Source organism: Podarcis filfolensis (genome assembly GCF_964270895.1).
Source record: "Podarcis filfolensis genome assembly, chromosome: 3".
NCBI lineage: Eukaryota > Metazoa > Chordata > Lepidosauria > Squamata > Lacertidae > Podarcis > Podarcis filfolensis.
The window spans coordinates 114,376,509-114,402,677 of NC_139606.1; the positions used below are offsets into that span (position 1 = coordinate 114,376,509).

Consider the following 26,169-nt stretch of genomic DNA (forward strand, 5'->3'; position numbering starts at 1 on the left):
TTTGAGAAATTGATGATTTATTGTTCAGATAAAGTGCCTAAACAATTGACCAAAGCTATACTGAGAGACTGACATGGGCATTTTATCCAACAATGTCCGTCCAATTGCCAAGGTACTTTTGTTTATGTCAGGAATGTGAGGCATTCACGGAAAAGAATTTTTTATCAGTGCAATGTATCAGCAAAGAAGCTGAAGGTTACATGTTGTATTGTTCAGCATAGCATGGTGAGCTAGCAGGGCAAAATGCTTGTGCATCCCTCTATATACTTGTATCTCGCAAGGTTTACTTCTAAGCCCAGAACTGTATTACAGTAGACTAGTTCAAGATGTACCAGCATCTTTTAAAGTTTATCTGGCTAGCATGTTTATGCTTGTCTTTTGCCATAAGATAATAAACACTTTCTACTCTAGACTGAAGCGAGTGATGGTGGGCCCAAGTTTCACATGTTAAGGACTAACTGATTGCCAGAAGATCATGGCATCTCTGAATCCTTTGGAACAGATTTAGTGGTGCTGGCAGAGAGAGCAGAGGAAAGAAAACCTCCACTTCACAGGTGGATGTTTTTGTGAAAATGGGATGGTGCCACTGAGAACAGACTATAGTATTTAGACATCAAACTCTTCATTCTCCCTCCCCCATTATATGGAAAGATGTGGATGGTATCTTCTCTGTTTTTCCAAAGTGTCTCAAGGAATGGTCCACCCTGAAGGCAAGAAATGTCATGGTCAATGCAAGTTAGCATGTGGCCACAGTGAATATGCATCTTCAACAAGAGTCTGCTCTAATCCCGACTTTGTCTACTGTTGTAAAAAACAAGGTAATACTCCCTTGGTTTTAATGTGGTGGAGGAACAGTGATGAGAGGGGGCATTTCTGGGTCAGTATTCCTGCGCATGGATACATGCTGGTCTTGTGAAAAACAGTGGGAGAAGGAACCCGTGTCTTTGAAAAGCTGGTGAATTTGCTGAGATACAGAAACTCATGGTTTTAGTTCATCAAATAACTGCTCAAATTTGGTTTTGTAAATAAAAATCTCATATTATTTTTTCTTGCAGTAGACTTGTTTTGAGAGACTATATGTGCTTTGTATTTTCTCTATTTATGGGAAATTCTTTGAGATACAGTGCTACCTTGGGTTACATACGCTTCAGGTTACATACGCTTCAGCGTATGTATCTTTGGAACAGATCTAAATCTTTGGAACAGATTTAGTGGTGCTGGCAGAGAGAGCAGAGGAAAGAAAACTTCCATTTCTCATGTGGATGTTTTTGTGAAAATGGTATGGTGCCACTGAGAACAGACTATAGTATTTAGACATAAGACTCTTAATTTTCCCTCCCTCATTATATGGAAAGATGTAGATGGTATCTTCTCTGTTTTTCTAACGTGTCTCAAGGATTGGTCCAGCCTGAAGGCCAGAAATGTCATGGTCAATGCAAGTTAGCATGTGGCCACAGTGAATATGCATCTTCAACAAGAGTCTGCTCTAATCCCGACTTTGTCTACTGTTGTAAAAAACAAGGTAATACTCCCTTGGTTTTAATGTGGTGGAGGAACAGTGATTTGAGGGGGGATTTCTGGGTCAGGATTCCAGTGGGTGGGTACATGAAGTGGCGGAGCTTCATGCTCCGGAACCAGGGGGTGGAGAGCAGGCGGGGGGGGGGACTGGCCCGTCTTCTTCCTCCGCCGGTGGGTACATGCTGGTCTTGAGAAAAATAGACGGAGATGGAACACGTGTCTTTGAAAAGCTATTGAATTTGCTGGGATAAAGAAACTTTTGGTTTTAGTTCATCAAATAACTACTCAAACTTTGGTTTTGGAAATAACTGCCTCATATTACTTTTTTTTTTTGCAGTAGACTTTTTTTGAGAGATTACATTTGCTTTGTATTTTCTCTATTTATGGGAAATGCTTTGAGATACTGATGATTTCTTGTTCAGATAAAGTGCCTAAACAACTGGCCAAAGCTATACTGAGAGATTGACTTGGACGTTTTATCCAACAATGTCCTTCCAATCGCAAAGGGACTTTTGCTTATGGCAGGAGTGTGAGGAATTCATGGAAAAGAGTTTTTGCTCAATGCAACATATCAGCAGAGAAACTTAAGGTTACATGTTGTATGGTTCAGTATAGCATGGCAAAATGCTAGTGCATCTCTCTGTATACTTGTATCTCACAAGGTTTACTTCTAAGCCCAGAACGGTATTATAGTAGGTTAGTTCATGATGTACCAGCATCTTTTAAAGTTTATGTGGCTAGCATGTTTATGTCAACCATCTAGTTGGCTAGCATCTAGTTATGTCTTGTAAGGTAAATGTAAAGAGAACCCCTGACCATTAGGTCCAGTCGTGAATGACTCTGGGGTTGTGGTGCTCAACTCGCTTTTTTGGCTGAGGGAGCTGGCGTTTGTCCGCAGACAGCTTCCGGGTCATGTGGCCAGCATGACTAAGCCGCTTCTGGCGAACCAGAGCAGCGCACGGAAACACCGTTTACCTTCCCGCCGGAGCAGTACCTATTTATCTACTTGCACTTTGATGTGCTTTCGAACTGCTAGGTTGGCAGGAGCAGGGACTGAGCAATGGGAGCTCACCCCATAGCAGGGATTCAAACCGCTGACCTTCTGATCGGCAAGTCCTAGGCTCTGTGGTTTAACCCACAGTTCCACCTGCATCCCTTGCTTGTCTTGTACCATGAGACAATAAGCACTTTCTAGTCTAAACTGTAGTGAGTGATGGTGGGCCCAGGTTTCACAGGATAATGACTACCCAACTGCAAGAAAATCATGGCATCTCTGAATCCTTTGGAACAGATTTAGTGGTGCTTGCAGAGATTGCTTGCAGAGATTTAGTGGTGCTTGCAGAGATTGTGGTGGAGGAACAATGATGAGAGGGGGGATTTCTGGGTCAGGATTCCAGTGGGTGGGTACATGCTGGTCTTGTGAAAAACAGTGGGAGATGGAACTTGTGTCTTTGAAAAGCTGGTGAATTTGCTGATATACAGAAACTCATGGTTTTAGTTCATCAAATAACTGCTCAAACTTTGGTTTTGGAAATAACAGAGACTCTCCTCCTGCAAAGAGGGGAGGGGTTGTGGGTGGGAGCCGAACTCCGCCTGAAGCAGGGGGCATTAGCCCCCTGCCACCCACTCACCTGGCTGGCGCATCATGCCCACGGGCAAGCGCCCAACCAGGTGGCTAGGAAGGGGCGTGGACGGCAGCTTAACTTGCTGTTGCGATCGCCTACGCCTTCAATTTTTGGGTATTCCGTTAAAGGAATCTGGCGGTCGTGGATCCTGTTCGATGCCTGTGTGGCGGGGGGCCATGACACGACCCTCGGTGACATCAGGGGAGAGCTTATAGTTGGATTAGCATCAACAGGCTCCACCTACTGGTGAATAACCCCCCCCTTTTAGACTCACCCCTCCCTGAGTGGGTGGAGTCAACTGACGTGATCCAATGCCTAAGCCAATACCTTTTCACTTGCTGTAATCAATAAAGTTGTGGCCTTTTCTTTCCCATTAACCTTATATTACGTGTTCGTGTGTCTTCATTCCACTAAGCGGGGATCGGGTCCTTGAACCACAACCTCATATTATTTTTTTCTTGGAGTAGACTTGTTTTGAGAGATTACATATGCTTTGCATTTCTCTATTTATGGGAAATGCTTTGAGATATTGATGATTTCTTCTTCAGATAAAGTGCCTAAACAATTGACCAAAGCCATATTGAGAGATTGACTTGGATGTTTTATCCAACAATGTCCTTCCAATCGCAAAGGGACTTTTGCTTATGGCAGGTGTGTGAGGCATTCAAGGAAAAGAGTTTTTGCTCTTTGCAACATATCAGTAGAGAAGCTGAAGGTTAGGTGTTGCATGGTTCAGTATAGCATGGCGAGCTAGCATGGCAAAATGGTTGTGCATCTCTCTGTATACTTGTATCTTACAAGGTTTACTTCTAAGCCCAGAACTGTAGTATAGTAGGTTAGTTCATGATGTACAAGCATCTTTTAAAGTTTATGTGGCTAGCATGTTTATTCTTGTCTTGTGCCATAAGATAATAAACACTTTCTACTCTAGACTGAAGTGAGTGATGGTGGGCCCAAGTTTCACATGTTAAGGACTACCTGACTGCCAGAAAATCATGGCATCTCTGAATCCTTTGGAATAGATTTAGTGGTGCTGGCAGAGAGAGCAGAGGAAAGAAAACCTCCATTTCACAGGTGGATGTTTTTGTGAAAATGGGATGGTGCCACTGAGAACAGACTATAGTATTTAGACATCAAACTCTTCATTCTCCCTCCCTCATTATATGGAAAGATGTAGATGGTATCTTCTCTGTTTTTCCAAAGTGTCTCAAGGAATGGTCCACCCTGAAGGCCAGAAATGTCATGGTCAATGCAAGTTAGCATGTGGCCACAGTGAATATGCATCTTCAACAAGAGTCTGCTCTAATCCCGACTTTGTCTACTGTTGTAAAAAACAAGGTAATACTCCCTTGGTTTTAATGTGGTGGAGGAACAGTGATGAGAGGGGAGATTTCTGGGTCAGTATTCCAGCGCGTGGATACATGCTGGTCTTGTGAAAAACTGTGGGAGAAGGAACCCGTGTCTTTGAAAAGCTGGTGAATTTGCTGAGATACAGAAACTCATGGTTTTAGTTCATCAAATAACTGCTCAAATTTGGTTTTGTAAATAAAAATCTCATATTATTTTTTCTTGCAGTAGACTTCTTTTGAGAGACTATATGTGCTTTGTATTTTCTCTATTTATGGGAAATTCTTTGAGATATAGTGCTACCTTGGGTTACATACGCTTCAGGTTACATACGCTTCAGCGTATGTATCTTTGGAACAGATCTAAATCTTTGGAACAGATTTAGTGGTGCTGGCAGAGAGAGCAGAGGAAAGAAAACTTCCATTTCTCATGTGGATGTTTTTGTGAAAATGGTATGGTGCCACTGAGAACAGACTATAGTATTTAGACATAAGACTCTTAATTTTCCCTCCCTCATTATATGGAAAGATGTAGATGGTATCTTCTCTGTTTTTCCAAAGTGTCTCAAGGAATGGTCCAGCATGAAGGCCAGAAATGTCATGGTCAATGCAAGTTAGCATGTGGCCACAGTGAATATGTATCTTCAACAAGAGTCTGCTCTAATCCCGACTTTGTCTACTGTTGTAAAAAACAAGGTAATACTCCCTTGGTTTTAATGTGGTGGAGGAACAGTGATTTGAGGGGGGATTTCTGGGTCATGATTCCAGTGGGTGGGTACATGCAGTGGCGGAGCTTCATGCTCCGGAACCAGGGGGTGGAGAGCAGGCGGGGGGGGGGACTGGCTCGTCTTCTTCCTCCGCCGGTGGGTACATGCTGGTCTTGAGAAAAATAGACGGAGATGGAACACGTGTCTTTGAAAAGCTATTGAATTTGCTGGGATACAGAAACCCATGGTTTTAGTTCATCAAATAACTACTCAAACTTTGGTTTTGGAAATAACAGCCTCAAATTACTTTTTTTTTGCAGTAGACTTGTTTTGAGAGATTAAATTTGCTTTGTATTTTCTCTATTTATGGGAAATGCTTTGAGATACTGATGATTTCTTGTTCAGATAAAGTGCCTAAACAACTGGCCAAAGCTATACTGAGTGATTGACTTGGACGTTTTATCCAACAATGTCCTTCCAATCGCAAAGGGACTTTTGCTTATGGCAGGAGTGTGAGGAATTCATGGAAAAGAGTTTTTGCTCAATGCAACATATCAGCAGAGAAACTGAAGGTTACATGTTGTATGGTTCAGTATAGCATGGCAAAATGCTAGTGCATCTCTCTGTATACTTGTATCTCACAAGGTTTACTTCTAAGCCCAGAACGGTATTATAGTAGGTTAGTTCATGATGTACCAGCATCTTTTAAAGTTTATGTGGCTAGCATGTTTATGTCTACCATCTAGTTGGCTAGCATCTAGTTATGTCTTGTAAGGTAAATGTAAAGGGGCCCCTGACCATTAGGTCCAGTCGTGAATGACTCTGGGGTTGTGGTGCTCAACTCGCTTTATTGGCTGAGGGAGCTGGCGTTTGTCCGCAGACAGCTTCTGGGTCATGTGGCCAGCATGACTAAGCCGCTTCTGGTGAACCAGAGCAGCGCACAGAAACACCGTTTACCTTCCCGCCGGAGCAGTACCTATTTATCTACTTGCACTTTGATGTGCTTTTGAACTGCTAGGTTGGCAGGAGCAGGGACTGAGCAACAGGAGCTCACCCCGTAGCGGGGATTCAAACCGCCGACCTTCTGATCGGCAAGTCCTAGGCTCTGTGGTTTAACCCACAGCTCCACCCGCATCCCTTGCTTGTCTTGTACCATGAGACAGTAAGCACTTTCTAGTCTAAACTGTAGTGAGTGATGGTGGGCCCAGGTTTCACAGGATAATGACTACCCAACTGCAAGAAAATCATGGCATCTCTGAATCCTTTGGAACAGATTTAGTGGTGCTTGCAGAGATTGCTTGCAGAGATTTAGTGGTGCTTGCAGAGATTGTGGTGGAGGAACAATGATGAGAGGGGGGATTTCTGGGTCAGGATTCCAGTGGGGTGGGTACATGCTGGTCTTGTGAAAAACAGTGGGAGATGGAACTCGTGTCTTTGAAAAGCTGGTGAATTTGCTGATCTACAGAAACTCATGGTTTTAGTTCATCAAATAACTGCTCAAACTTTGGTTTTGGAAATAATAGAGACTCTCCTCCTGCAAAGAGGGGAGGGGTTGTGGGTGGGAGCCGAACTCTGCCTCAAGCAGGGGGCGTTAGCCCCCTGCCACCCACTCACCTGGCTGGCGCATCATGCCCACGGGCAAGCGCCCAACCAGGTGGCTAGGAAGGGGCGTGGACGGCAGCTTAACTTGCTGTTGCGATCGCCTACGCCTTCAATTTTTGGGTATTCCGTTAAAGGAATCTGGCGGTCGTGGATCCTGTTCGATGCCTGTGTGGCGGGGGGCCATGACACGACCCTCGGTGACATCAGGGGAGAGCTTATAGTTGGATTAGCATCAACAGGCTCCACCTACTGGTGAATAACCCCCCCTTTTAGACTCACCCCTCCCTGAGTGGGTGGAGTCAACTGACGTGATCCAATGCCTAAGCCAATACCTTTTCACTTGCTGTAATCAATAAAGTTGTGGCCTTTTCTTTCCCATTAACCTTATATTACGTGTTCGTGTGTCTTCATTCCACTAAGCGGGGATCGGGTCCTTGAACCACAACCTCATATTATTTTTTTCTTGGAGTAGACTTGTTTTGAGAGATTACATATGCTTTGCATTTCTCTATTTATGGGAAATGCTTTGAGATATTGATGATTTCTTCTTCAGATAAAGTGCCTAAACAATTGACCAAAGCCATATTGAGAGATTGACTTGGATGTTTTATCCAACAATGTCCTTCCAATCGCAAAGGGACTTTTGCTTATGGCAGGTGTGTGAGGCATTCAAGGAAAAGAGTTTTTGCTCTGTGCAACGTATCAGTAGAGAAGCTGAAGGTTAGGTGTTGCATGGTTCAGTATAGCATGGCGAGCTAGCATGGCAAAATGGTTGGGCATCTGTTCATATACTGGTATCTCACAAAGTTTAGTTCTAAGCCCAGAATGATATTATAGTAGGTTAGTTCATGATGTACAAGCATCTTTTAAAGTTTATGTGGCTAGCATGTTTATTCTTGTCTTGTGCCATAAGATAATAAACACTTTCTACTCTAGACTGAAGTGAGTGATGGTGGGCCCAAGTTTCACATGTTAAGGACTACCTGACTGCCAGAAAATCATGGCGTCTCTGAATCCTTTGGAATAGATTTAGTGGTGCTGGCAGAGAGAGCAGAGGAAAGAAAACCTCCATTTCACATGTGGATGTTTTTGTGAAAATGGGATGGTGCCACTGGGAATAGACTCATAGTATTTAGACATCAAACTCTTCATTCTCCCTCCCTCATTATATGGAAGGATGTGGATGGTATCTTCTCTGTTTTTCCAAAGTGTCTCAAGGAATGGTCCACCCTGAAGGCAAGAAATGTCATGGTCAATGCAAGTTAGCATGTGGCCACAGTGAATATGCATCTTCAACAAGAGTCTGCTCTAATCCCGACTTTGTCTACTGTTGTAAAAAACAAGGTAATACTCCCTTGGTTTTAATGTGGTGGAGGAACAGTGATGAGAGGGGGCATTTCTGGGTTAGTATTCCAGCGCGTGGATACATGCTGGTCTTGTGAAAAACAGTGGGAGAAGGAACCCGTGTCTTTGAAAAGCTGGTGAATTTGTTGAGATACAGAAACTCATGGTTTTAGTTCATCAAATAACTGCTCAAATTTGGTTTTGTAAATAAAAATCTCATATTATTTTTTCTTGCAGTAGACTTGTTTTGAGAGACTATATGTGCTTTGTATTTTCTCTATTTATGGGAAATTCTTTGAGATACAGTGCTACCTTGGGTTACATACGCTTCAGGTTACATACGCTTCAGCGTATGTATCTTTGGAACAGATCTAAATCTTTGGAACAGATTTAGTGGTGCTGGCAGAGAGAGCAGAGGAAAGAAAACTTCCATTTCTCATGTGGATGTTTTTGTGAAAATGGTGTGGTGCCACTGAGAACAGACTATAGTATTTAGACATAAGACTCTTAATTTTCCCTCCCTCATTATATGGAAAGATGTAGATGGTATCTTCTCTGTTTTTCTAAAGTGTCTCAAGGATTGGTCCAGCCTGAAGGCCAGAAATGTCATGGTCAATGCAAGTTAGCATGTGGCCACAGTGAATATGCATCTTCAACAAGAGTCTGCTCTAATCCCGACTTTGTCTACTGTTGTAAAAAACAAGGTAATACTCCCTTGGTTTTAATGTGGTGGAGGAACAGTGATTTGAGGGGGGATTTCTGGGTCAGGATTCCAGTGGGTGGGTACATGCAGTGGCGGAGCTTCATGCTCCGGAACCAGGGGGTGGAGAGCAGGCGGGGGGGGGGGGGACTGGCCCGTCTTCTTCCTCCGCCGGTGGGTACATGCTGGTCTTGAGAAAAATAGACGGAGATGGAAAACGTGTCTTTGAAAAGCTATTGAATTTGCTGGGATAAAGAAACTTTTGGTTTTAGTTCATCAAATAACTACTCAAACTTTGGTTTTGGAAATAACTGCCTCATATTACTTTTTTTTTTGCAGTAGACTTTTTTTGAGAGATTACATTTGCTTTGTATTTTCTCTATTTATGGGAAATGCTTTGAGATACTGATGATTTCTTGTTCAGATAAAGTGCCTAAACAATTGACCAAAGCTATACTGAGAGATTGACTTGGACGTTTTATCCAACAATGTCCTTCCAATCGCAAAGGGACTTTTGCTTATGGCAGGAGGGTGAGGAATTCATGGAAAAGAGTTTTTGCTCAATGCAACATATCAGCAGAGAAACTGAAGGTTACATGTTGTATCGTTCAGTATAGCATGGCAAAATGCTAGTGCATCTCTCTGTATACTTGTATCTCACAAGTTTTACTTCTAAGCCCAGAACGGTATTATAGTAGGTTAGTTCATGATGTACCAGCATCTTTTAAAGTTTATGTGGCTAGCATGTTTATGTCTAGCATCTAGTTGGCTAGCATCTAGTTATGTCTTGTAAGGTAAATGTAAAGGGACCCCTGACCATTAGGTCCAGTAGTGAATGACTCTGGGGTTGTGGTGCTCAACTCGCTTTATTGGCTGAGGGAGCTGGCGTTTGTCCGCAGACAGCTTCTGGGTCATGTGGCCAGCATGACTAAGCCGCTTCTGGTGAACCAGAGCAGCGCACAGAAACACCGTTTACCTTCCCGCCGGAGCAGTACCTATTTATCTACTTGCACTTTGATGTGCTTTCGAACTGCTAGGTTGGCAGGAGCAGGGACTGAGCAACAGGAGCTCACCCCGTAGCGGGGATTCAAACCGCCGACCTTCTGATCGGCAAGTCCTAGGCTCTGTGGTTTAACCCACAGCTCCACCCGCATCCCTTGCTTGTCTTGTACCATGAGACAGTAAGCACTTTCTAGTCTAAACTGTAGTGAGTGATGGTGGGCCCAGGTTTCACAGGATAATGACTACCCAACTGCAAGAAAATCATGGCATCTCTGAATCCTTTGGAACAGATTTAGTGGTGCTTGCAGAGATTGCTTGCAGAGATTTAGTGGTGCTTGCAGAGATTGTGGTGGAGGAACAATGATGAGAGGGGGGATTTCTGGGTCAGGATTCCAGTGGGGTGGGTACATGCTGGTCTTGTGAAAAACAGTGGGAGATGGAACTCGTGTCTTTGAAAAGCTGGTGAATTTGCTGATCTACAGAAACTCATGGTTTTAGTTCATCAAATAACTGCTCAAACTTTGGTTTTGGAAATAATAGAGACTCTCCTCCTGCAAAGAGGGGAGGGGTTGTGGGTGGGAGCCGAACTCTGCCTCAAGCAGGGGGCGTTAGCTCCCTGCCACCCACTCACCTGGCTGGCGCATCATGCCCACGGGCAAGCGCCCAACCAGGTGGCTAGGAAGGGGCATGGACGGCAGCTTAACTTGCTGTTGCGATCGCCTACGCCTTCAATTTTTGGGTATTCCGTTAAAGGAATCTGGCGGTCGTGGATCCTGTTCGATGCCTGTGTGGCGGGGGGCCATGACACGACCCTCGGTGACATCAGGGGAGAGCTTATAGTTGGATTAGCATCAACAGGCTCCACCTACTGGTGAATAACCCCCCCCTTTTAGACTCACCCCTCCCTGAGTGGGTGGAGTCAACTGACGTGATCCAATGCCTAAGCCAATACCTTTTCACTTGCTGTAATCAATAAAGTTGTGGCCTTTTCTTTCCCATTAACCTTATATTACGTGTCCGTGTGTCTTCATTCCACTAAGCGGGGATCGGGTCCTTGAACCACAACCTCATATTATTTTTTTCTTGGAGTAGACTTGTTTTGAGAGATTACATATGCTTTGCATTTCTCTATTTATGGGAAATGCTTTGAGAGATTGATGATTTCTTCTTCAGATAAAGTGCCTAAACAATTGACCAAAGCCATATTGAGAGATTGACTTGGATGTTTTATCCAACAATGTCCTTCCAATCGCAAAGGGACTTTTGCTTATGGCAGGTGTGTGAGGCATTCAAGGAAAAGAGTTTTTGCTCTGTGCAACGTATCAGTAGAGAAGCTGAAGGTTAGGTGTTGCATGGTTCAGTATAGCATGGCGAGCTAGCATGGCAAAATGGTTGGGCATCTGTTCATATACTGGTATCTCACAAAGTTTAGTTCTAAGCCCAGAATGATATTGTAGTAGGTTAGTTCATGATGTACAAGCATCTTTTAAAGTTTATGTGGCTAGCATGTTTATTCTTGTCTTGTGCCATAAGATAATAAACACTTTCTACTCTAGACTGAAGTGAGTGATGGTGGGCCCAAGTTTCACATGTTAAGGACTACCTGACTGCCAGAAAATCATGGCGTCTCTGAATCCTTTGGAATAGATTTAGTGGTGCTGGCAGAGAGAGCAGAGGAAAGAAAACCTCCATTTCACATGTGGATGTTTTTGTGAAAATGGGATGGTGCCACTGGGAATAGACTCATAGTATTTAGACATCAAACTCTTCATTCTCCCTCCCTCATTATATGGAAGGATGTGGATGGTATCTTCTCTGTTTTTCCAAAGTGTCTCAAGGAATGGTCCACCCTGAAGGCAAGAAATGTCATGGTCAATGCAAGTTAGCATGTGGCCACAGTGAATATGCATCTTCAACAAGAGTCTGCTCTAATCCCGACTTTGTCTACTGTTGTAAAAAACAAGGTAATACTCCCTTGGTTTTAATGTGGTGGAGGAACAGTGATGAGAGGGGGCATTTCTTGGTCAGTATTCCAGCGCGTGGATACATGCTGGTCTTGTGAAAAACAGTGGGAGAAGGAACCCGTGTCTTTGAAAAGCTGGTGAATTTGCTGAGATACAGAAACTCATGGTTTTAGTTCATCAAATAACTGCTCAAATTTGGTTTTGTAAATAAAAATCTCATATTATTTTTTCTTGCAGTAGACTTGTTTTGAGAGACTATATGTGCTTTGTATTTTCTCTATTTATGGGAAATTCTTTGAGATACAGTGCTACCTTGGGTTACATACGCTTCAGGTTACATACGCTTCAGCGTATGTATCTTTGGAACAGATCTAAATCTTTGGAACAGATTTAGTGGTGCTGGCAGAGAGAGCAGAGGAAAGAAAACTTCCATTTCTCATGTGGATGTTTTTGTGAAAATGGTGTGGTGCCACTGAGAACAGACTATAGTATTTAGACATAAGACTCTTAATTTTCCCTCCCTCATTATATGGAAAGATGTGGATGGTATCTTCTCTGTTTTTCTAAAGTGTCTCAAGGATTGGTCCAGCCTGAAGGCCAGAAATGTCATGGTCAATGCAAGTTAGCATGTGGCCACAGTGAATATGCATCTTCAACAAGAGTCTGCTCTAATCCCGACTTTGTCTACTGTTGTAAAAAACAAGGTAATACTCCCTTGGTTTTAATGTGGTGGAGGAACAGTGATTTGAGGGGGGATTTCTGGGTCAGGAATCCAGTGGGTGGGTACATGCAGTGGCGGAGCTTCATGCTCCGGAACCAGGGGGTGGAGAGCAGGCGGGGGGGGGGACTGGCCCGTCTTCTTCCTCCGCCGGTGGGTACATGCTGGTCTTGAGAAAAATAGACGGAGATGGAAAACGTGTCTTTGAAAAGCTATTGAATTTGCTGGGATAAAGAAACTTTTGGTTTTAGTTCATCAAATAACTACTCAAACTTTGGTTTTGGAAATAACTGCCTCATATTACTTTTTTTTTTGCAGTAGACTTTTTTTGAGAGATTACATTTGCTTTGTATTTTCTCTATTTATGGGAAATGCTTTGAGATACTGATGATTTCTTGTTCAGATAAAGTGCCTAAACAATTGACCAAAGCTATACTGAGAGATTGACTTGGACGTTTTATGCAATAATGTCCTTCCAATCGCAAAGGGACTTTTGTTTATGGCAGGAGGGTGAGGAATTCATGGAAAAGAGTTTTTGCTCAATGCAACATATCAGTAGAGAAGCTGAAGGTTAGGTGTTGCATGGTTCAATATAGCATGGCGAGCTAGCATGGCAAAATGGTTGGGCATCTGTTCGTATACTGGTATCTCACAAAGTTTAGTTCTAAGCCCAGAACGATATTATAGTAGGTTAGTTCATGATGTACCAGCATCTTTTAAAGTTTATGTGGCTAGCATGTTTATGCTTGTCTTGTGCCATGGGGCAATAAACACTTTCTACTCTAAACTGAAGTGTGTGATGTGGGCCCAAGTTTCATAGGATAAGGACTACCTGCTAATAAAATAATGGCCTCTCTGAATCCTTTGGAACAGATTTTTTAAAAAAATAATTTTTATTAAATTTTCCATTTTAACAATTCAATCAAATCACATTAAATATTCCATATTATAAAAATACATATCATATAGTCCAAATATTCCGCCAAATTATAAATTTTTATTGGGGCTTCCCATGCCTCAAGTTCGGTGGGGCCCTGATCATCTTATATCTCTACTGCCTTGAGTTTCCAATAGTTCCTTTAATTCTTCCTGTTGTTACCTTTCCTTCGTTCATGGCCTCTGAGTTGTTTCCACAGGTGAGTTGAAGTAAGCAATGATATGCTTCTGTGTGAAATTTGTCTGCTTGACTCTCCGCCTATTGTTTGCTGTATATCCTCACACGCTGGTGTTTATGCCGAATTAATCCAAAAGTCGTTTGCAGCTGGCAGACACTATCTTCTCTCAGTTCCGAAAAAATGAAATCAAATCAAATCTAGGCATTTGCTCATTAATTTTCCCAGACCGGCTGCATCGAACATTAGTCTTTCCAGAGGAGATTTGCCAAATCGGACTTGAAGTGCATATATAATAACAAATTAAATAATATATATAAATAATATATAATATAAATAATATAATATATATTTATATAATATAATATAATATTTATATAATATAAATAATATAATAACAAACAAATTTTACTGTGGGAGATGGAACAAGTCCAAAAGATCTTGTATTTGCAAGGATGTATAAAATCATGGTTTGGATTCATCAAATAAATGGGGATATGGCCCCATCAGTGGCGTAGCGTGGGGGGTGCAGGGGGGGCCGGCCGCACCGGGCGCAACATCTGGGGGTTAGGGCAAATCCACGGGTTAGGGGGCGCAAATCCACGGGTTAGGGGGCGCAAATTACTTGCCTTGCCCCGGGTGCTGACAACCCACGCTACGCCACTGGGCCCCATTGTTATTCGCAGAAATAGAAACCTTATGAGTTTGAGACGTTGATGATCTCTTGATCTCTGTTTATGTAAAGTCTCCCGACGACTGAACAAAAAATGTTTGGGTACATGCAAGTCAAGTTGTTCCCATGGTCAATATTTGTCATCCAGAAGATCTTGCTCTGCTCCCAGCTTTGCCCTTTGCTGCCAAAAGCCAGATAACATCACAACACTTTCTTTGTGCTAGAAGAACTATGATGTACATATATTGTTCCTAAAGCATCTCAGAAACATGGTGTCACCACTGAAGAGACCTGTTCTTGTGTTGCCAGCTTCCAGACCTCTTGCGCAAGAGGCACACAAAGACAGGTCTCAGATTATGATCAAAGGGTCCAGGCAGGTTCATATGGGAAGAGGCAGTCCTTGAGGTATTGTGATCCTGAGCTGTGTAAGGCTTTATAAGTAAAACCAGCAATTTTAATTGGGTCCCAAAACTAACTGGCAGCCAGTGCAGTCAAGCTAGGATTGGTGTGATATGCTCAAACCGCTTTGCCCTGGTGAGCAACCTGGCCACCGAATTCTGCAGCAGCTTAAGTTTCCAAACCAATTTCAGAGGCAGCCCTATATATAATGTGTTGCAATAATCTAACATAGACGTTAAAAAGGACCCCTGACAGTTAAGTCCAGTCACAAACGGCTCTGGGGTTGCGGCACTCATCTTGCTTTACTGGCCGAGGGAGCTGGTGTTTGTCCACAGACAGTTTTTTTTTGGGTCATGCAGCCAGCATGACTAAGTCGTTTCTGGCAAAACCAGAGCAGCGCACGGAAATGCCGTTTACCTTCCCGCCAGAGTGGTACCTGTTTATCTAATTGCACTTGACATGCTTTCGAACTGCTAGGTTAGCAGGAGCTGGGACAGAGCAACGGGAGCTCACCCTGTCGTGGGGATTCGAACTGCTGACCTTCCGATCGGCAAGCCCAAGGCTCAGTGGTTTACACCACAGCGCCACCCATGTCCCAAACATAGAGGTTGTTTTTGTTGTTTAGCCATTTAGTCGTGTCCAACTCTTCGTGACCCCATGGACCAGAGCATGCCAGGCACTCCTGTCTTGCACTGCCTCCTGTAGCTTGGTCAAACTCATGTTCATAGCTTCGGTTACCAGAGTATAAATGACAGAAGTTGGGCTGTCACTGTCTAAATAGGGGTGCAGCTGGGCCACTATCTGAAGCTGATGGAAAGCATTTTGGGCCACTGAGGCCGCCTGAGCCTCAAGCAACAGCAAAGTACCCTCAAGCTATGTAGCTGCTCCTTCAGATGGAGTGTAATCCCATCAAAAGCAGGCAACCTCCCATCCATCTAGTCTATGGAACCACCCACTAACAGTGCTTCAGTCTTATATGGCTTGAGCTTCAGTTTGTTATATACTCAGGGAGTTCTTTGTAATCCACACAGTGTGTGGAAATTCCAACAAATCTTGCTTTCTAAGGAATTGCAGAGTAGACAGGCATTGCTGTGAAGCCAAATGAATGCTTGTAAGAATGGCTTTTAACGCCTTTTGGATTTGCAGAGATTACATGTTGAGGTCAATGCAAATCAAGATCTTCCAGTGCTGGAAATATGTCTTCCACAAGAGCCTGTGATAATGCTGCCTACATCTATCTTCTGTTGTAAAAAGCCAAATAAAAGAGACTTTCTGGATCAGGATCCCAAGGGGTGGGTAGATTCTGCTCTTGTGAAAAACAGTGAGAGGTGGGAGGAGTGTCTTTGAAAAGCCCTTGAATTTGCAGGAATACAGAAACTCATGGTCTCGGTTCATCAAAGAAACAAAAGAAAAGGTGCTCTCTGGTTATTTTTGTTAGTGGAAACCTTATATGACTTTTTTGAAGTGGGATTATGGCGCGGAGATATTGAATTCTTTTTGTGCATGTGGAATTTTTAATACTATGGGGAAATGCTCTGAGATGTTGATGATCTCTTGTCTTCTCTTTTGATAAAGTGCCCCAAAGATTGCCTGAGCCTGTAGCTAAGCAACCTGAGGGTGTATGCAAGTTAAGATGTTCCTATGATGAAGATGCGTATTCAGAAGCCTTGTGCCCGATTCCTGGCTTTGTTTTCTGCTGTAAAATTACGACAGGTAATGTTTCTATTTATTTATCACATGGCAGAAAAATTGTAATATCTAGACAAAGGCTACCAAAGATAGCCACAAAGGCTACCAAAGGTAAGACACAAAAAAGAAGAAGAAACGGAAAATAGTACCCATGTAGGGGGGGAAAACGAAACAACAACAAAAAGATTTTGTGTATCTTGCAAAACGGGGGGCGGGGGCGGGACTTGTTATTGTGGTTAACTAGACCTTAATCTAATATGGTATTTATAAAAATGAACTCCAGATATCGTTAGATTTGTCCATGGCAAGTCTACGTGTGTACACAACTTGTTTATGTGTAGCGGGTTTGTGTATATCTTCACTCCAACCATTAAAGGAAGCAGCACTTTTATTTTTCCAGTTAATCAGTACCAGTCTTTTTGCTGTAGTGAGGGCGTGGAGAGTCCATTCAAATTGTCCCTTTGGGATACTGAGGGTGGGAAGTTGAAGTTCATGTGACACAGAAAGAGAGAATGACGGAGCCTTTGAATACACAGTTTTTGTCATGGTCCCTGCTTGGCATTATGAATGTAATGGCAAAAGCGTGACTTAGGCTACTGTTCTACAAAGTCAAGTAACATTCCCTCATACTTGCCATTCCTATAGCAGTGATGATTTAAAGGGTGTGTTTTCTATGATGTATAATACATTGTATGTATAAAAACAACATTTTGTAATAAAATTTAAACATGCCTATGAATGACATGGGTGGCGCTGTGGGTTAAACCACAGAGCCTAGGGCTTACCGATCAGAAGGTCGGCGGTTCGAATCCCTGCAGCGGCATGAGCTCCCATTGTTCGGTCCCAGCTCCTGCCAACCTAGCAGTTCGAAAGCACGTCAAAGTGCAAGTAGATAAATAGGTACCGCTCCGGCGGAAAGGTAAACGGCGTTTCCGTGTGCTGCTCTAGTTTGCCACAAGTAGCTTAGTCATGCTGGTCACATGATCCGGAAGGCCCATGACCCAGAAGCTGTACGCCAGCTCCCTTGGCCTATAGTGCGAGATGAGTGTGCAACCCCAGAGTCGTCTGCAACTGGAGCTAACGGTCAGGGGTACCTTTACCTTTATGATTTTGCAGTGGGAGCATTGCTCCCCCCCTTAGACAGTTGGTAAAGCCTTTCCCTTTCTGCCTGAGAAGAACAACGATGACCTTCAAATATGCATAGGTTCTTGAAGTTTCTGTTTTAAGATATTGCCTTGCTGATTGTTATGAAATTCAGCTGATTTCTTCCAGCGTGCATTCATATGTCTTGATTAGTACTGATCATGTCCTCCATTTATCAGGTTACCACAGACTGTATCGTGTTGTGCCTGCACTGGCTAAACGGTATCCACCCATCTTTTAAAAGTTCGTCTCCACGCTAACCAGATGTACTTAACATGTGGGCTGGTGATTCGGAAGAATGCTTTGAGCTGCTGAAACGTCTTCCAGCAATCAAACTACTCGCGATACTTTGACATTCTGAACCTAATAAAACCAAATTTGATGTGGAGATGAATTGCAGAGTCATGATTCTGTCCACAAAGGCTTTCTTTTTAATTTACTTTTCATTTATTTATACACTTCATATGCCACTTAACTACAATAGTTTTTTACAAAGATATAATGCATTAAAAAATAAAATCCAGCCCCGGTCAAAACTATAAAATCAAACTTCAGTTAAAATGCTCTTCAGTAAGCACCTGATATTTAGTTGGGAGTGAGCCTGCCTGACCTCATTCGGAATGAAGCTCCAAAAAATTGGGCTTCTGAATCTGGAAGGGACCACTGACGATGATTCCCCCCAAGACTTCTATGATTAGGTGGTCCCTGAGGTATCTTGGACCGAAATTGTTAAGGGCCCTGTAAGTTAATACAATAACCTTGAAACTGCCTTGATATAAGAAGACGAAGAAGAAGAAAAAAGAAGAAGAAGAAGAGTAGAAGAGTTTGGAATTGATATCCCGCTTTATCACTACCCGAAGGAGTCTCAAAATGGCTAACATTCTCCTTTCTCTTCCTTCCCACAACAAACACTCTGTGAGGTGAGTGGGGCTGAGAGACTTCAAAGAATTGTGACTAGCCCAAGGTCACCCAACAGCTGGATGTGGAGGAGCGGGGAAGCGAACACGGTTCACCAGATTACGAGTATACCGCTCTTAACCACTGCACCACATTGGCTCTCTGATAGGGTATGGGCAGCGAACATAGGAGCCAACTCCTAAGGGCCAAGGTCCTTCGCCCTCTCCAATAAAACATTTGAGGGCCCCGCCTCCCCCCAAAGTTAATGGGCATTGCCATTCAAATGGTGTGTTGTGCTGCATCATGTGATTGATTATGCAGGGCAGGGGCTTACCTCCCCCCTCCCATATTTTATTCAAGCTGGCACCTAATGCAGCTAGTGCAGACCTTTGAGCACTGGAGTTCTGTGCTGGCAATAGTCTGTCTCCATCAACAGCCTAGCAACACAATATTTCACTAGCTGGAGTCTCCAGACTGGGCCCAAATATAGTTCCATACAGAGCACATTGCAAGAATCAAGCCTTGAGGTTATTGTTGGTCTGTAGTGAAGACAAAGTACCAGCACCTTCTTCCAAGCTGCTGCAAAAGATGGGAGCCCAGCCTGTCAGGAATACAGCCATGGCTTGACAGCATTTCAGACTTTCCCATGCTTTTACTTCCATGAAGGTGGTTCTTTCCTTCCACCAGAACTTTCACCTAAGGTGATACTTCATTCCTGTTTGAAAGGAATGGGCTGCCTGAACAGTATGCCCAAAATCAGTTTATCGGCCTTCATCTAGTCCACTGCTGTGTTAAGACACTGATCCAGAGCTTGCACAAAATATTTTGATTCAGCTCTTATGTTATGGAGTAGAGCTGCGTATCAGTACAGTCATACCTTGCTTCTCAAATGTAATCTGTTCTGGAAGTCCGTTCGAAAACCAAGATGCAGCTTGCGATTGGCTGGAGGAGCTTCATGCTCTCAAGCGGAAGCCGTGTCAGATGTTCCAAAACCGGAAAACTTACTTCCAGGTTTTCGGCGTTCGGGAGCCAAAACGTATGAGTAGCAAGGAGTTTGAGAACCAAGGTATGACTGTATACTTATGGTACCATGCTCCAAAATTCCTACTGACCACTCCGAATGTCTTCATATAGATATTGAACAACATTGGGGTCAGAATAGTGCACGATGGAACCCAATAGCACAGGTGCCAAGGAGTTGAAGAACATTTCTCCAATGTTACTTTCTGCACAACTAGGTAGGAACAGAACTACTGTACCACAGGGCCTCTGATACGCTTCCCACACATTTGATCCAGGAGGATACCATGGTCAATGGTATCAAAAGTTGCTGAGACACTGAGTAAGAGTAGCAGTTTTGTATTCTCCACGTCTCTCTCCCGATGCAGCACAACAAAGGCTGATTAAGTAGTAAAACCATTGAAGTGGATCCAGATAATCAGGGTCATTGAGGATCACTTGCAACTGCATTTAGTCTCATTACTGTGATTTGTATTATTACGGTGCTGTTCAGAACACACAGTCCTTTGATTGCCAATGGGTCCCCCCCCAGGTTTCTTCTGTTCTGTATAGGCATCATTAGTCCCCAATGAAGCACACATGAAGAGTTCATCTACTTCTACTTCAGCCATATCTTTGGGTGGGAAGGAGACATTGGTGGATCCAACTTTCAGCTGCTATAACCTCCTTTTTCTTGATTTCTCAGTTGGTCCTCTGTAGAAAACAGGTGTAGGATTGAATCCTGAAAGTATAGAGAGCTCTTATAGTAATTCTTAAATTTTCTCCTGCCACCAATTCATTCAAAAACATTCTGGTTACTGATATAATAGGCTTAGGCATGAGATAGACACCAGCACTAGAGACAGGACAATTTTTCAGCTAAGATGGTTGGTTTTATAAAGGGATACTCTGTGTAAGAATGTGGCTCCTTTAAGAGGAGGGCTGCAAGAAAGAAGGATTGAAGAAGTATCACCAGAACAGAGAACAGCAACAGCAGCATTTTATTAATTATATGCCACCCAACTGACTTGGTTTCCCCAGCCACTCTGGGTGGCTCCCAACAGAATATTAAAAGCAAAATAAAAGATCAAACTTTAAAAACTTCCCTAAACAGGCCTGCCTTCAGATGTCTTCTAAAAGTCAGTTGTTTATTTCCTTGAAATCTGACGGGAGGATGTTCCACAGGGTGGGTGCAATTACCAGGAAGGCCCTCTGCCTGGTTCTCTGTAACCTCACTTATCACAGTGAGGGAGCCAGCAGAAGGCCCTTGGAGCTGCATCTCAGTGTCTGGGCTGAATGATATGGGTGGAGATGCTCCTTCAGGTATACAGGGCAAAGCCGTTTAGGGCTTTAAAGGTCAGCACCAACACTTTGAATTGTGCTTGGAAATGTACTGGGAGCCAATGTAGATCCTTTAAGACTTGTGTTATATGGTTCTGGCAGCTGCTCCCAGTAACCAGTCTGGCAGCGTGGTCAACAGTATCATATGTCTCTGAGAGATCCAGCAGGACCAGAAAACAGCTTTTGGAAGAAAGATCACCAGTGTTGAAGTGACGATTCTTCAACATCAACTTCATTGGATTGGTCATGTTTTTCAGATGCCTGATTATCATCTTCCAAAGCAATTACAGTAGTACCTTGAGTTACAAACGCCTCAGGTTACAAATGCTTCATGTTACAAACTCTGCTAACCTGGAAGAGTTACCTAGAGTTGAGAATTCTGCCCCAGGATGAGAACAGAAATTGGTGCAGCGGCAGCAAGAGGCCCCATTAGCGAAAGCACGCCTCAAGTTTCAGGTTAAGAACGGACCTCCAGAACGAATTAAGTTCATAACTAGAGGTACCACTCTACTCTATTCTGAACTTAAAAATGGAAAGCGTAATGCTGGTGGTCAGCAAAAGAAGTTTAAAGACTCTCTCAAGGCAAATCTAATAAAATGTATAAACACCAACAATTGGGAAACACTGGCCTGCGAGCGCTCCAGTTGGAGAACAGCCTTTGCCAATGGTGTCATGGACTTTGAAGGCACTTTGAACGCAGGCCGAAAGGGAGAAACATACTAAGAGGAAGGCACATTTGGCAAACCCTCACCATAATCAACTTCCTCCCGAAAACCTATGTCCCCACTGTGGAAGGATGTGTGGATCCAGAATTGGCCTCCACAGTCACTCACTGTTAAGACCGTGTTCATGGAAGGCAATCTTACTCAGCTCTGAATGATCGCCAAAGAAGAAGAACTATTATTTACATTTGGTTCTTAAAAGTCCTTGGTGGCAGTTTCTGAAGACCCAAGAGCGGTAGTTGCTGACATCAAACTCAAAGTGGCTTTGACCTCAGACCAAATTTCCTAAGCTCCATGGCAGCCAAATATTCCCACAACCCAGTCCAACTATTGGGGACAATCTGCTTCTGTATACCAATGAGCCTCTGGTTGTACTTATGGCTTCTTGGATAGTTCATCCACCTTAAAAACACATTTGTGTTGCCTCCTTCTCAGGACAGTTCAGTTATGGAGTCCCTTCTCCCAGACAAGTATTAATAACACATGGGCTATTAAGAGCACACTGCATTATAATATTCAAGCCTTAGCTTTTCTCCTCAGTTTTTCCTCTTTGGTCCTTCTCCTCATGCCTCCTCCACTTCTCAACTGTCCAACCTTGTGAGGTGTGGGCTGAGCGCAAGTGGGAACGTGCTATTTTGGAAATAGAACTTTTCCTTGAGATCTTTGGATCAAAGTCTTTATACTCTCTATCTCTCTGTGTACGTGTGTGCATGTGTGTATTAGTTCTGTGCAACTTGGTTTTCAGATCAAAGCACCTCAAGCATTTTCTGTAGGAATAACCTCCCCTTTTTGCCAGTGCTTTGACTTCCTGCACTGTCTCTAGAGCTTGCAGCACAAAGTAGATGACATTGTGAGGCCTGTGAGTCTCACTGTGTTCTCTTCTGTTTTTCAGGGACGACTTACAGAAAGATATCCCAGATGATATCCCAGAGAATCCTTATATCTCAGCAGACCTTTTGTAAAAGATGCCTTCCCTTTTCTAACCAATCTGATGTGCCTAACATTCAGGAGATTAGCCAAGCCTTTGCTGCAACCCAACAACTTTCTGTAAAGGAAATCTCCAGTTTCTTCCAATGCTTTGACCTCCCGGTTTTAATAATAAAAAAACAAAACTGTTGTGCCAATGACTTACTGTGTAATTTTTCATAAATGCAAACAGGAAGGAAGAGGTGATTTCTGTCTCTCATTGCTCTCTTGCAGGGTTGGGGAAAACCACCAAATGGCCTTGTGTGCCCAGGATTTGTTCCCTTCACTGCTAACAACTGTATTTTCCCAAATTTTCCTGAGGAACTGGAAACAAGGAAACAATAGCAAGAATATTAAAAGAACACAAGAAATAGATTGCACATGAAGAGATACATAATTTGTCCTGTGCTTTCGACCCGGTGTTAACCAGGCAATTCTTTGAAGGAACAACTGCCATGGAATGGAGGTAGTGGCCAGGAAGGTGGGGAAAGGAAATTTGCTCATGATCACCAAAATCCCAACACCCCTATTTTAGGAGCCCAGGACACATCAAGAGAGACATTTTAAGGAAAGCATGACATTCTGGTATCAAATTGGGACAGCTTCTGAAAATCTGGGTCTGTCCCTGGGAAATAAGGAGACTTGGGGAGCCTACAATATTTGTGGGAAGGAGTCTGGGCCCCCCAGTGTTGAGGGGTGGAGGAGGCCAAGCACGGAACCGAGCATGGCTCAACTTCAGTGACCGGTTCCTCCAGAGCCCTTCACCTCCTACCACACAGTGTGATGTCTCATGCACAAGTTGCACGCCGAGCCCCCTCAATCTTGGGGGCAACGTGGTGCCTATCATGTGGGCCTGTATAGGCCATCAGCCCTCCTAGTTTTGGTCATATTATTCCACTCAACCAATTTTACAACCCACTGAATTCTGAAGATTTCATCAGGTTAATGCACTGTTCAGTATTTCCTTGCTTTGGTACAGTGTGTCTTCTTGAGTGGTTGCAGTCATGGACCACAATACCCAAAGCAGGAAATAAGATATAGACAGAAACTTTCAAAACAATAAGTGCTATAGAACCACATGAGTGCATACCATGCTTAATGATATGAATTTTACTTTCTGTTCTTTGAATATTATGGCTTTCTGAAGAATAATGTGCAATATATACGGTGATTAACTTTTGGGGTTCTTCTTGGTGAATAGATTTTGTCATCACGTGTATCATGCCAGTTCATCCATGCAGAGGGCTTACGTGCCAGTATATCACGAATCCCTATAAATTGTTGGGCATTCAGAAGACACAGAACTCCCACCAGAGCATTCTGCCTCAAGATTCTGCTCTTGCTGCTCAACTTGAGATCTGAGTCAAGCTTCAACAATGCAATTGCGCTGGCTCTTCATGGTTGCCCTTCTGTTTTCTGGGATGATCATGTTTTCTGCAGGTAAAAAATACATTGAAATCAAAACATTTGGACATAAATGACAAAACAAAAAATGGGGTTGGAAGTCATGCAGTACCACTGGGTCCTCTCCATGAGGCAGACTGAGGGAGGTGCCTCCTATGCCACTGGAGAAGCGCGCAGAAATGGATGAGGAAGTTTCTGGTTTCCAGAGAGATCTCATGGGAGCCCCTTGAGATCTCAGTGGCATGTGGAAGCTGCAGCTGCGCAACCCTAGTAAACTAGGCTGTGGTGGTGGCGCACAGTATGGGATGCCATCTTCCCTTTTTGCCTTTTTGTGTTGAAATAGGATGGGCTGTCCCTGTACATAGACATATATTATAAATATAGGTAAAAAGGTAAAGGTAAAAGGACCCCTGACCTTTAGGTCCAGTCATGGCCGACTCTGGGGTTGCGGTGCTCATCTCGCTTTATTGTCCAAGGGAGCCAGCGTACAGCTTCTGGGTCATGTGGCCAGCATGACTACGATGATATTCATGAGTATCTCATATACAGTTAGTGCATGCATGCTGACTCTGAATTTGCTTACATGCAAATTTATTGAAATTCAATCAATTCTTCTTTGAAAAGTCACACAGTGAATTGTATTTCTTCAGTTACGTGACAATCCTAATTAAAATAAATATGTAAAATAAGGAAAATACTTTAATAATAATAATAATAGTAGTAGTAATAATAATAACAACAACAATAATAATAATATAAATTTTATTTATACCCCCCAGCCCCAGCCCCGGGCTCAGGGTGGCTAACACCCGATATAAAAACAATTGATTGAAATACAACTTAAAAACAAGATTAAAATACAACATTAAAATATTAAAACATTAAAATGCAGCCTCATTTCAGTGGAAACTCATATCAAAAACTTCTTTGGGGATGAAAATGTCAAGTCTTCACCAAGGCTCACTATCCTGACTGGTCCTATATGGGCCAGAAAAAAGCCAGAGAAGACCCCAAATACGAATTCCATCACAGAAGGAGAAAGGAAAAAAGAAAGAGGGGGAGGGAATCAAACTGATTCCAAGCCAAAGGCCAGGCGGAACAACTCTGTCTTACAGGCCCTGCGGAAAGAAATCAGGTCCTGCAGGGCCCTGGTTTCATGAGACAGAGCGTTCCACCAGGCCGGAGCCAGTGTTGAAAAAGCCCTGGCTCTGGTTGAGGTTAATTTGACTTCCTTAGGGCCCGGGACCTCTAGGGTGTTGCTGTTTATGAACCTTAAGGTCCTCCGTGGGGCATACTGGGAGAATAGTCAATTAAGAATAGTGCACCAGGCAGTAGGGTCCGATTTGGTGACAGCCCAATTTAAAATAAATGTGGAAAATCAGGAAAACAATTTACAGCATTAAATCTCTATGCTATCTCACTCTGTTCATTTTCTCTCTTTTAGTCACCCTACTCTCTTTGTTGACCAGTCTGCCTGGCGACAAATTTATCTGTCTAAATTTATTGCCATTTCCCCCTCTTATAGGATCTAATGGAAAGGCTTGTAAACAACTTGGAGGCAATTGCATTGCTAAGGATGCAAAATGCAAAAAATCCATCCACAAAGCCGACTGTAGCAATGGTCAACAGTGCTGCGTGAAACAATGATGTGCAGTGCATGTTTCTTAACATCGACTACCTGAAAAAAGAGATGGATCTTCAGTCGGGGAAGCCAAAGAAGCTTATTTCTGCTGAACACAGATAAAGCCGTGTATTCCACTCAATAAAAACATGTCAGAAATACAGGTGTGAAACTCATTTTTAAAATCGGTTTTGCAAGATATGATTCCATCCCAATTACATTTTAGAATGTTCCTGATGTTTCCTGCTCAGCTTTGAGCTTTCTCTAAATCCAAGTGACAATTGTTGTGGTCAAGAAGCTTCCAACTGCATTTTGGATTAGCTGTCTTAGCAAAAAAGTTTGCAAAGGCACCACTGTAGTCCAGTTTGGAGACTCTGAGAGTGTGATTGATCATGGCCAGTGTTTTGATCCAGACAAGACCATGGCTCAAAGATTGTCCCCATGCACCTGATGTCACTTATATCCCCAGTGACACAGCGGGATCCAAGAGGCCTCTTGAGCTGGTCTGAGAGGTTCAACCATATCCAGAGATGAACTCCATGACCTTGGCTAGATGAGTACTGAGACAGGGGCAAAAAAGGATCAAAGACTCCTGAGCACCAGAATTGCATGCAGCTCATGGTCCTTCCATGCACACAAAACCACTTCTGTTTACCAAAGAAGCCAAATATATGGTA

The 26,169-nt window shown here is 43.2% G+C and overlaps 1 protein-coding gene and 1 long non-coding RNA gene across 6 annotated transcripts in view; both read left to right on the plus strand.

The window, feature by feature from the left end:
- The window catches only part of LOC310758612 (uncharacterized protein), a 30,034-nt gene extending 12,104 nt beyond the window's left edge, over positions 1–17,930 (plus strand). For 4 of the 5 annotated variants that reach the window (XM_083605357.1, XM_083605356.1, XM_083605359.1 and 1 more), the window contains 2 exons: positions 16,286–16,510; positions 17,722–17,930. In XM_083605357.1, coding sequence (XP_083461483.1) covers positions 16,286–16,510; positions 17,722–17,783 — 287 coding nt within the window. In that variant the 3' untranslated portion in view covers positions 17,784–17,930. Of the gene's footprint in view, positions 1–12,374; positions 12,513–16,285; positions 16,511–17,721 lie in introns of those variants that run through there. The other variant, XR_014545843.1, reaches the window with a different exon arrangement.
- LOC310758811 lies at positions 1,393–11,802 on the plus strand. Its single transcript, XR_014545947.1, has 6 exons — positions 1,393–1,522; positions 4,347–4,481; positions 5,051–5,185; positions 8,008–8,142; positions 8,712–8,846; positions 11,674–11,802. It is a non-coding gene; the product is annotated as an uncharacterized lncRNA (long non-coding RNA).
- Positions 17,931–26,169: the final 8,239 nt, after the last annotated feature.